This window comes from Cavia porcellus, unplaced genomic scaffold (assembly GCF_034190915.1).
Source record: "Cavia porcellus strain 051 isolate PalLab524CR breed Dunkin Hartley unplaced genomic scaffold, mCavPor4.1 scaffold_10, whole genome shotgun sequence".
Taxonomy (NCBI): domain Eukaryota; kingdom Metazoa; phylum Chordata; class Mammalia; order Rodentia; family Caviidae; genus Cavia; species Cavia porcellus.
In genome coordinates, this window is record NW_026947493.1 from 538,883 (window position 1) to 551,049 (window position 12,167).

The 12,167-nt window shown below is 52.2% G+C and overlaps 1 protein-coding gene and 1 long non-coding RNA gene across 2 annotated transcripts in view; one reads left to right on the plus strand and one right to left on the minus strand.

The window, feature by feature from the left end:
- Nucleotides 1–6,359: 6,359 nt before the first annotated feature.
- On the plus strand, nucleotides 6,360–9,048 carry LOC134477805 (uncharacterized). The gene is made up of 2 exons (XR_010050006.1): nucleotides 6,360–6,663; nucleotides 7,891–9,048. It is a non-coding gene; the product is annotated as an uncharacterized LOC134477805 (long non-coding RNA).
- Coro2b (coronin 2B) overlaps nucleotides 7,850–12,167 on the minus strand; it is a 100,328-nt gene continuing 96,010 nt past the window's right edge. Inside the window, exons 11-12 of the mRNA XM_063256875.1 lie at nucleotides 11,920–12,059; nucleotides 7,850–9,631 (exon numbers count right to left, since the gene is read on the minus strand). Coding sequence (XP_063112945.1) covers nucleotides 9,500–9,631; nucleotides 11,920–12,059 — 272 coding nt within the window. The 3' untranslated portion in view covers nucleotides 7,850–9,499. The remainder of the gene's footprint in view (nucleotides 9,632–11,919; nucleotides 12,060–12,167) is intronic.

Consider the following 12,167-nt stretch of genomic DNA (forward strand, 5'->3'; position numbering starts at 1 on the left):
TCTCAAAGCAGAGAGCAGGGAAGGAGCCCCAAGGAAGGATGCAGGGACTGGATAGGGTCCCTAAGGCCCCATTCCCACGCCCCACCCCCTCCAGATAGTGCCAGGATGCGCAGTGGTGCCAGAGAAGCAGAGAGCCCATGACCTCTCTTTCTGGTTGGCTCCTAAATTGTGACTGAAGTTAACTGATGACAGCCAATAATATGGACTCCAGCCAGACAGCAGCTGGAGGAAAAGTCTGCCTTGCTGGTAGACAAAATTGTGGGCCGTCACCTTCCAGTGCTGTGATGAGCATGAGCCCCACCATCCCCATGCCTTTCTCAGGGATTCTGGGAACTTCCTGTACAGGATCCTCAGGGCTGTCTCTGGGTCTAAATTCCTCCTTGGCTGTCCTAGTGACTGCACCTTTGTTTGTACCCCTAAAATCACCCTATGAGTAGGCCACAGCCCATTCTCCCTCAGTACCCTTTATCTACTCTCAGAGGCCTGTCTGATACACATTGATGGGAGATTTGGAATGGATTGCATGGGAGAGAAGAGTGAGGTTGCAGAATCACCATCTGGATAATTTAAAAATAAACCTTGCATCTCTGTTATTAAGGAGCTCCCTAGCCGGGTATGGGGGTGCATACCTATAATCCCAGTATTCTGGGAGCCTAAGGCAGGAGGATCACTAGCTGGAGCCCATTGTGGCTATTTTTAGTTTTATTTATTTGTTTATTTTTGAGCAGGGTCTCACTATGTAATCCAGGCTGGCTTCGAACTCACTTCGATCCTCCTGCCTTGGCCTCCCAAGTGCTGGGACTACAGGTGTGCGCCACCATGCCCAGCATGCCTGTGCAATTTAGTGACATAATAAGATCCTGTCTCAAAATTACTAAATGGGGCTGGGAATGTAGCTCCATATGAAGTTCCTGGGTTTGACTCATAGTACAAAAACCAAGGAAAAAGAGCCTCCCAGATACTCACCTAGAGAGGCTTTAGCTTCTGACCATTGTGGTAATTTCTTCTTTCCCTTCTCCTCCTTGTTCTTCTTCAGCCCCGAATTCCAGCTCATTTCTCAGGCAGAACTATTTGCAATGTTTGTTTTTTCCTCCCAGCCCGTGTCCTCAGCTCCTCACCTCCCATCCTCAGAGGGCCTCTAAGGTATTTTCCAAAACAAAGACACTTCCTTCCCTACAAGGAACTCTGCTGCCAGCTGATAAAATAATAACTTTCCTTATCTACCACAACACCCAGGCTGCCAGATAGTGCTTGTTCCTGGGAGATCTGACCTCAGTTGGGTCAAGGGCTAATGGGAGGAGCAGCCAGTCAGGTGTCAGGTGTGGTGGTGCGTGTCTGTGATCCCTGTACTGGGGAGGCTGAGGCAGGCGGTTCTCCAAAAACTTGGGCTATGTAGTGAGTTATAGGCCATCCCAGAGTACACAACAAGACCCTGTCTCAAAACAACAACAATGGGGCTGGGGATTTAGCTGAGTGGCATAAGCGCCTGCCTTGCAAGCACACAGACGTGAGTTCAATCCCTGGTACCGATAAAAAACAACAACAACAATAGCAAAACCCAGGAAAAAGAATGAGCAGTCCACACTCCTGGCAATTTAGGTTTACAGCCACTACGTAAACCACTGTGTAGTCTCATCAACCCATTTACCATGAGCAAAAGTAGAATCAAGAAATGTGTGACTAAAAAAAATGAAAAACAGAGAGCTCTGTGACTGGCTGAGTGAACTAGAACTTGAACCCAGATCTCCGTTCATTCAGACACCTGTTTGGGAGGGTTACAAAAATGGAGTGTGTTCCTTGTTTGCCAAGCCAATTACTCTGAGGACAAGCTTGGTGTTCTGAATGGAGGTTCCAAAGAGACCTGTGTCACAGGCAGATGGGTTTCACGGCAGTGTGGGAGGACAGATTAACCGAGCACCTGTTTTCTGCATCAAGGCTGGGACTCCCGACTCCTTGGACGGGCACCCAAGACCGGCACCCAAGTGGGCTGCTGGGAAGCCACGGAAGGTCTTCTCTCTCTGCTCCTCCCTCCTCTCCACCCCATTTTCTCATCCCCCTGCGCCCTCTTAAGCCCCAAGCCCACTCCTGCCCACCCTGGGAAGCCATCCCCCGAGCGCACACCACTGACTCTCCTGGGAACCTCAGTCCGTTATTCTCTGCTGTACACTGGCTGGGCTGCTTTTCAGCTTTGTTGATTGCAATCTAGAGTCAGAAACCTATATTTAACTTTGCCCCCGACCCCCATCTCTCTCTTTTCTCTGGGGAAGCTGGGGGATGGGGCGAGACAGAGTCTCCCTATGTAGTTCAGGCTGGCCTTGAATTCACTATGCAGCCCAGACTGGCCTCCAACTCAAGGAACTCCTCCTGCCTCAGCCTCCCCAGAGCTGCAATTACCAATATGCGCCATCTCTCACTTGCATTCTCTTACACACACAAATGCATACTATGCAAACTCAATGAGACTCCATTCCACCCCACACGGCAGTCAAGCCCCCTGAGGGTGGCCGTGTGGGACTGGTTCCCAGCTGGCCACTTGAGTAAATGGCTCTTGGCCCACTTGCCCCACCCTTGTTGTCCCTCTTGGTGACATCGGACGTGTTCTTCCCTCAAGGTTTTCCACTTTCTTAGGGGGAAGATAAGAACTCGGGCCTGCACTGTACATTTCAGACGCTCAGAAACCCTCAGCATTAACTTCCGGCCCCCAACTTCCGGCCAGCTCACACGTGTACCTCCATCTGGTCGTATCAGTGGTACAGACCTCCCATCACTGTCCAGCAGATGTTAATTGAAAATTAACAGAAGAACACCATTCTCCGATTTCCGCAGGGGCCTAAACGCTCAGCCGTTTTAATTATCCAGTGGTGGGGGAGGGGGAAGGGGATTCTGCAGTGTCCAGTCCAGTGGAGGGGTTCCCTGGCCAGGGGGCTCGGGGTTACTGATAGCTAGAATGCATAAATATTAAAAAAAAATTCAGACTTCTGCTTTTACGTTTCTAAAGTTTTTAAAAGTCTGCAGCTGCAGCAGGTACAACAGCATGTGCTTGTAGTGCCGGCTACTCAGGAGGCTGAGGCAGAAGGACTGCAGGCTTGGGTCAGCTTGGGCAGTCAGCCAGCCTGTGTCTTCAGATGTTAAATGGGTTGGGGCCGTGGCCCAAGGGCAGAGTATTTGCCTAGCACGTTGGAGACGTTGGCTGGACAGAATCCTCAGCACTGCAAAAAGCTGAATAAATAAAATTAAAGCTCATGGCTGAGGAACTGTCGTAACAGCCGAGGGTCTTGGTTTGAAAAAGAAGAATGGGCTCGATGCCAGAGAAAGTAGGTTATAAGGTTTATGTCACAAACGGCAGGTTGTGAAGAAGTAGGTGAAACCCTTACCCCCGTGTGCCCCTTACACCCCACACCCCAAAAGCCGATGAGGGATGGGCCACCTGCAGTGGAGGAGGAAGAGGTCAGTGGGCAGGAGCAGACCTGGGAGTCAGGTGAGGCGTGGGCACCAAGAAGCCGGAGGCGCTGAGCATGTACGCATCAGTCCCAGCACTCCAGGAGGCTGAGGCGGAGGCATGCAAAGCTCAAGCTCAGCCTTGCAATGTAGCAAGATCCTGTCTCAAAAAATAGAAAAGAAATGGACAGTGCCAGGGATGTAGCTCCACGGAAAGATGTTCTTTCCTCAGTGCCATTGGAGGCAGGGGGCAAAGAGGAGGAGGGGCAGGGGCAGGCAGTGCCCACTGGTCACCGGTTGCCAGCCTGGTCTGTGTCAGAATCCACAAGAGCTGTGCATCTGGCAGGGGAGGGGAGCCGCAGAAGCCATGGGGCTGCTCATGCATCCTCCCACCCGCCGGGGCACCCCCCTTCTGTCAGGGGAGCTATAAGGAACTGAAGCCTTTACAGTTACAGAATACTGCTTATTGCCAGCAAAAAAATAATGTCTGTTACAAAAAATAATGTGGATATTTGAAAAGAATAGAGCCAGTGTGGTGGCACACACCTGTCATCCTAGCATTCAGGAGGCTGAGCGGAAGGATTGTCACCAGTTCAAGCCAAGCCTAGGTTACATAGCGAGATCCTGTCTCGAAAATAGAGTATAAAGTAAAATAGAATAGGGTTCCATCATCCACTTACCCAGGGAAAATCGCTGTTGTGGGCTCAGTCCTTCTAGATGCTTCTGTCTGCTCGGAATATAAATTTTAGTTACGATCTAGATTGCAGTCTCTCCGAGATCAAGTACTGTATCTTGTTTTCTTTAGTTCCAGTACCAAAGGCAATAATGGATGCATAAACGATGTTTAAACAGTATTTGTTTAATCATTTTTTAAATTTTGGTTTTTTGAGCTGGGGTCTTCAGTCAGCATTCCAGACTAGCTTTTAACTCAACTGTGTGGCCCCGGAGTAGGCATCATCCTGGCTCAGCCTCATGAGTGTCAAGATTACAGATGTGTGCCACCATGCCTAGCTTAATTAGTTAATTAATTTTTTTGTACCAGGGATTGAACTCACGACCTCGAGCTTGCCTGGCTGGTGCTTATGCTGCTGAGCTAAATCCCTAGCCCCTCAATTAGTTAAATTTTATATGTCCTTTTTGAGATTGAAATCAGGGACTTTCTATCAGCAAGCTACACTCTCAGACCCTTATATTTTTTATTTTGAGACAGGATCTTGCTAAATTTCCAGGCTGGCCTGGAATTCACCATCTCCTGTTTAGTCTCTGGAGTAGCTAAGATTATAGGCATGTACCATCATGCCCAGTTTGATTAATTAATTTTTGAATGAAAACTGTCTCAAAATGCCAGTAGACCAAAGAATCTATTTTCAATTATTATTGCAAATGACTTTTTGGACACTGTGTGAATCTCAGGCCTCCTAAGTGTTAGGGCAGGAAATTTCTTGGGGTTGAGAGGGAGAGTTTTGAATCCTACAGCTAAGAGCCCCCAGCCAGAGCTGGACATGGTTGTGTGTGCCTATAATGCTAGCACTTGGGAGGCTGAGGCAGGAGGATTGCCATGAATTCAAGGCCAGCTTGGGCTACTTAGTGAGTTTAAGGTTAGCCAAGCCCCAGACAGGTCTTTAGGTGACAAGTGACCCAACACATTTTCCAAGACTTTGTCCCTTCCTCCTTCGGGCAGCTCAATGCACCTTTGTTAAGCATGGTGCAGCCAGCATGTGTCCAGGTCCAGGTCCAGCAGGAGTAGTTAACAGGAGGAATATAAACTGCCTTCTTCCTTTTCTCTGTAGGCTCCCTTCAGTCTCCCTGACCACTGTGCTGGCCACCAGCTCCCACCTGGGATGCTCCTGGTTCCCTTATCAGCCACTTCCTAGGGCAAGGGAGCCAGGACTGGACAGAGGCCTTGCCTGGACCCCTGCCTCTGCCCATCCTTTCCGCCTTCGCCCTCATTTTCTGGCTCCTTCTCCTGCCACCTCCTCAGCCCCAAGCCTCGTGGAGCTGCACTGTCCAGGCAGCAAGGGCTCCTCCCTGTCATCATGATCCATGTGGGAAACTGCTCAAGGTCACAGAGCAGGTCCGGCCCGGCCCGGGAAGCCAGACTGAGCCTCCTTCCAGTTCTTCGAGCACAGAGCCCAAGCTCTGCAGCCTCCAGGGAAGGAGAGGGGAGCCCCCACTGCGGACGCTGGGAACAGCTGACGCCACGGGGGCCTCTTCTTCCTCCTCTTGCTCTTCCTCCTCCTCCTTCTGGGTCTCAGTCCAGTGTCTGCTTTGCCACGAGGCCCTGGTGCCCTGGCTGGGTGGTGAATTCTGGGGTGGGGAGGGGAGTAGCAGCAGAAGGGGCCGGCTCAGAACAAATAGGGCTCTGTAAGAAGGCTGGAATCTGCCACCTGCTGGCTGGATTCAAGTTTCTAGCAGATTCTTCTGGTCTTTCAATGTTGCTGTGATCACTGTGACCTTGAAATCCAAGCTCTCTGTCCTCAGGGACCCCACCTCCCTCCTCCCACTGAAGTCCCAGCTGTTAACCCCATTCCCACCAGCAGCCCAGCCAAGGGCGGGGGTTGTGTATGTAGTGGGCTCTGGCTGCACCAAGGGACATTCCAGGCAGTATGACAGGACTAGAGCTTCCTAGGACCTGCAGACCTAACCCTACAGACGGTCATCTCTCTCTGAGTCGGGCTGAACCTTTTGTGCTTGTTACTGAGTTCCCAGAGAAGACAGGCTGCAGGTCATTGCCAAATAGCAAACACATGGAGGGCCAGGAGCTTCTGCCAGCCTCCCAGTGGGAGACTGTGCCCTCCCTGCACTGCAAGCCTGAAGGCCCCAGGGGGATTGAGTAATGCTTCCTCCCGCCAAGGTAAGGGTCTTTGTCTGTGCCATCACCGCAGCCCTTCCATGGAGGAGCAGGGGGCAGGGCTGGGAGGGGTTTGCAGCAGGAAGTCATTTCCTACAGTGAAGGAGTGGCCACATCCTGCAGGGCCCGTAGGCACTTAGCATGCCTGCCCAGAGCCAGGAAGATCTAAAAACACCTGAGCCGCACTGGGTGTGGCGATCCTCCTGGCTCAGCCTCCAGCCTGCTGCACCGTGCCTGGCCTCTCCCAAATCTCTAGATTTCAAGCTGTATGTAGGCTACACCCTAACTGGCAAAGGACCAGCATAACACACCAAGCACAGACTCTTCCCTGGCATATGAAGAACTGTGAGGACACAGACAGGAATGGGGAGTTGGTGAGTCACTGGATGAGTGCTGTGGGGGGAAGTGGGCCACTGGGATTGGAGGGGGAGCAAGGTGAACCCTAACCTGACTGAATGTACTATAATAAGTAATAATCGACGAGCTATCCAGTGAGCCCGGAATTGAGGATGGGGGAACAGAGATCAGTGTCAGGGGTCTGGCTCCATCCTCCCCAGCACCTGAGGAGAATCAGCTTATGAGCACTGGGCTGCCAAGGAACTCAGTTTCCTTCAAATCTAGGCTTTGCGAATTTGTGGGTCCTATGGGAAGCTGATCTCCACTTCCCTCTTCCTGGTGAACCTGTTTGACCACTCAGGCTACACAATGGCTTGGTGTTGGGGACCTTTCAACAGCTGCCACAATGCAAACCTAAGATGTCCACCAGGAAGGGACCCTAGGAATTGGCCCCACCCCTCATTGTATAGAGGGGGAAATCTGTGCAGAGAGGAAAGGTGGCTTATTCAGTGTCATACAGGCCTCTCCTGTGGCCTCTCACTTCCTCTTCACCCTGTCCTCCTCTGCTCCCAGGAAGCCTGGGCTTGCGGTGGGGCACAGGTGCACACCCTCCCTGAGACACCATGGGTCCCGCTGGCCTCCTGGGACAGGACGGGCTCTGCCCTGATCCGGGCCTTCTGTGGCCCTAGACCCAGAAGAGCCATATCCCCAGGGCTGACTTTCCTGGACACCAGTGCAGCAGAGCCATGCAGAGCAGCCTCACAGACCCGCTGGGTCAGGGCTTTGGAATTACAGTCACGGGTACGTGGACCACCATCCGGATGTGAGAGGCTGGTCTCCCCAGACCCCTGACAGCTGCTGAATAACTGGGAGCAGATCTCAACTGGGGGTGATTTTGATATCCTAAGGGACACTAGGTAATACATGGGACTTTTTTGGTTGTCATGACCAAGTAGGGTTGGCACAGCATCTGACTGGCAGAGGCCAGGGATCCTGTAAACTTTGCATGGTGCCCAGGATAGCACTGTCCTCCCCAGCAAAGAATCATCTGGCCCAGAAACACCAACAACAGTGGCCAAACGAGTGAGGAGTGACCATGTCTCCTCAGATCCGGAGCCCAGCTATCATTCCAGAGGCAGAGGGGCTGTGGGGGTGTGTGTGTTAATCTTCAAGGCACCAAAAGCAGGAGCCACCCAGGGTTCCAAGGAGATGGCCATGCCCAGGTGCAATAACTTGAAAACATTTTATTTCAATTCTATCCTTAGGAGGCAGCATAAATAATCACAGAAGACCACAAAGGTCAGTGGGAAAGAAAAAATAAAGCTCTGGGAGTGGGGGGAGGCAATGAGAGCTGGCACCACCTATTGCAGGAGGGCAAGGAGACCCTGTGCTCTGGCCAGGATGGCGGCGGGGGGGGGCTCCTTCCCGCTCCCCAGGGGTCTCTGTGAACAGGACTCCTGCAGGAGTCCATGGGAAGGGCAGGCATGGAGTGTCCCCTGTCCAGCAGTTTCCAGCCAGTGAGAGACAGGGCAACACCCATTTCTAAGTCCCCAGATTCCCCCACACTGAGACTTTTCTGAGAACAGTGCTTTAGGTTTCAGCATGGATGTCGAGAAATGCAAAGAGAAAAAGAGGAGCAAAGAAATGAAAAGGTGCAGATGACCAGATGAAACTCGGCACCCTCCTGCGCCGTGCACCCTGGGGCCTCTTCTGTGTCCTCGGCTGCACGATGGGGTAGAGGTGAGGCTTGGTGACATCCAAGGGGTCAAAGAACTGAGTAAAGTTTAAAATGCTGTCCGATGAGGGTGGCTGTGGTCATTCCATGTGCGTAAGGCTGAAAGTGGCTGAGAGTATGGCGGGGAGACACATGTGGGTCCCCAGAAGCCATCAGACCCTGTTCTGCAAGCCGAGGGCCATGCTCTACCCTTCTCAGCCTTGGTTTCCAGAGGAAGAGGCCACATCTCAGATGGAGTCCCCTGGGGGTGGAGCCAGGGGTGCAGGCCAGGAGGGTCCAGGGCCACCAGGTGCCCTCAACGGGGCAGTGTGGCACATTGGCACTACTGGTATCGACTGATGGTAGAGTCTGCTTCAGCTCTCATCCTGGGGAAGCCTGTGGGGACTGGCATCTGGATGCAGGGGAGGTGGTCTGGCCTTGGGGTCTGGACACCCCGGGCCCACAGTTGACCTGCTGGGTGACTTAGTACATTGCTCCCCATTGCAACCCTCAGTTGTGTGGTTTGACAAATGGGGACGTGAATCCCTACCCTTCCCAGCTCGCGGGTCCAGTGGGAAAAGGTGTGCAAGAGCTTTAACGAGAGTCATGGGAAGGCAAGGGTGGTTATGGCCTTAAGAGAGCGTCCTCTTTGTTCCCTGAAGACAAAGGCTGCCACAGGGAGAGACGGAAAGGTGAGCCAGACTTCCAAGACTGTTGGGGCACAGTCTTGGGGTGGGGGTGGGGGGACCCTGACCCGTGATCCAGCCCCACACCACAGGTCCAGCAGGGACCTGAAGCTGGGAGCTGCCCACATGTCCGGCAGCCCCTTGGCAGGGAAAAGTTCAAGTCCTAAATTGAGCTGGGATCCCGCATCCCGCTCTGTCCCTGGTCTGTGGTGGGTACCCCTTGTGGAGTACGTGGTCCTGGGAAAGGGGTGTGGGTGGGGTCCTCCGTGAGAGGGTGGGGACTAGGATTAGCGGCAGCTCAAGGAGGTCAGGAGGTCAAGGGTCAGCTTCCAGTTCTTGAGGTGGAAGGTGGGGTCCTCGGGCTGGCGACCAGCTCCAAAAGTCCTGGCTCTGTCTCCAGGGCTGCTGGATAAGGGGATGTTGAGGGACGGAGTAGAAACCACGGAGGGATCCACTTGGAGAGCAGCTCGGAGGCTAACAGTTCTTGGGGCTGTTGCACAAGTTTTTCAGTTCCAGCTGGAGCTGCCGAATGCGGATGTCCTTCTGTGCCAGTTCCTCCTTCAACCGCCGGATCTCGTCCTGCTGCCGGAAGAACATCCGGAGGAGCTGGGTGCCGGGGAGAGAGAGGTGACAAGGTTCAGGAGGGGTCTCAGACACCCCACCACGCTTACCTTTCCCAGCTTCCCATCCTCCTGGCCGGGCTCCCACTGTGGGTCGTGCTTCCCTTCTTGAGGTAGGAGGAAAGAAACTCTAGCCTCCCAGACTCCCTGCTCCATCCCTGAAAGGGGTCCAGACCTGAAGATCTCCTTACCATCCTTTTAGCATCCTACATGAAAAACTTTCTTAGGGTTTTGTATTCTCTCTGGGATAGCATCCATTTCCTTTGCATTGGGTATGTCCCCAGGCCTTTTGAGACAGTTTTTCTAAGCTGTTAGATTGCCCGGATTGGGCTGAAAGTGGCAATCCTCCTGCATCAGCCTCCCAGCATGCTGGGATTACATGCATGCATCACACCCGGCTTGCATCCTCCTCTTACTAAAGAGATTCAGAGGACAAAATGGAACCTAGTTGTTCTGTTTTGATTTGGTTTGCTTTGTTTTATAATGCTGGAGGCCAACAGAGGACCTCACATATGCTAGGCACACACTGTACCACATCCCTAGCTCTAAAAGTTAGCTTTTAAAACACAAGACTATACCAGAAACACTAGAGATGTCACTGGCAGTGACCCATTTATTGCAAGGGCCTGGACAAAGCATGGTGTCCTGGAAAATCCTTGCTCAGGCCTTCCTTGATGGACCAATTTCTCCATTTCTTCTGTCAGACACATCCTTAGGTGGTCACAAGCACTGTGCCTCAAGGCTGCAGGCTATGCATAGATCTCCGCACACAAGGATTGAGTGTCCCCCAAAGCCACCTGTGTAACTGTGGGAATTACATGTGCTACTATAATTGCATAAATTTTTTTTGAGCTATGTAGCCCAGGCTGGCCTGGAATGTAAGCAAATCCTCCTGCCTCAGCCTCCTGGGTGCTGAGATTACAGCATGCACCACCAAGCCCAGAATTTTTGTCCTTATAGTAAATAATTATCTGCACTGCCACAATCTCAAAACTTCTTTGCATAGACTGTTAGGTGCATTTTTATCATAAAGCAGCCTCACTAAGGTATAATTTGTATACCATAAAATTCACCATTTTTACTACAAACATGTACTAATAAAAACAAGCACTTTAAAAATTCAGCATCTAAGCCTACAGCTCAATGATTTTTAGTCAGTTACTGAGCCACGGAATGGAAATCACACTCTCAGCCCCAAGCTCTCATTGGTTACCCTCAGTGGGCTGTGATGCTTAAAACTACAGGTAGCACCAGGGGCCACAGCTGAAGCAAACGCTTTCCCAAGAGGAAGGTGCCTGGCATTGGTGCAGAGAGACCCTGCTGTCTACCTGGTCTGTACAGAGAGCCCTGGACGTCTCCCCCAGGTTCTCAGCTCTGATTCACACACCCACGAGGACAGCAGTGTCCCTTGACATTCTAGCCTGCCTCCTCGGGATCCATGCCACAGTATAGCTGAGTTCAGGCCTCACCGCTGCCCAGCTGTGCTGCTGCAGCTCACATACAGCAGCTCAATCCACAGAAGCTGGGGGAAAGCGAACATCTGTGGCTTTACATCATTCAGTTCTGGGGTAATTTGTTACGCAGCAGCAGATAGCTGATACAGCTGGCCTTTTTCCTGGAACATTTTATATAGATTATCTTTCTAATACACACTGAACTTTCTAGCTCCATTTTTCCATGAGGAAATGGACGTAGAAGAGTCAGGAACCTTGCTCAGTCACAGGGAGGAGGTGGAGGAACCAGGATTCGCATGCAGATGGCTGCGCGTGGCACACGGCTGAGCTGAGCTGCCCAGGCCTGGGGGAAGTGCACTGGAAGATCAGACAATGCCCAGCTCTAGGTGCCCCTCAGTGCGCTTGGTTGCCCCCCATGTGGTACACAGGGCCTTTCCTAAATAGCCAACCTCTTCCACGAGACCAGCAATTGTCACACACAGTTCATGCCTGCCACAGTGCCAGCGAGAGAGGCACAGCCAGGATGGACAATGCCCACAACAGCAACATCCTGCCATGGCTTCTCAAGGCAACGCCAACTGTGAGTTTGTCCATCTGAGAGCAGGTTGCATGGCCATACCTATGTGACACCCCAGCCTCTATTTATTGAGGTCAGAGGCAGTGCAAGCTGACCACGGCAGGCTACTTATGGTATTTGTCACCAAAAGACAAATGCCTCTGAGCGTGGCTGGCTTCCTTCCTTCCGGCCTGAAGCCTGTAATTGAAATGTAAAGGTCTTGTTCCTCCAGGGCCCATAGAGATGATAACTTATGTCCTTTACCTCGTTCTCTGTCCTGGGTGGGACGTTTTCTAATAAATCTATGCCGTTGACCACGACACTCTTCTTTTCTCTGATGGGAGCTTTGAACACTACTTTGGAGGACCTCTTGTAGCCTTCCTTCAGGGACATCAGCACGGGGTCTAGGAAGCAGGAAAGGCGTCACACTGACCACTGCTGGAGGGGGGCGGGTGTCAAGGGCCGTGGGAGGGGGCATGCAGGAGGGGAGAGTGAGGCCTGGACAGGGGGCG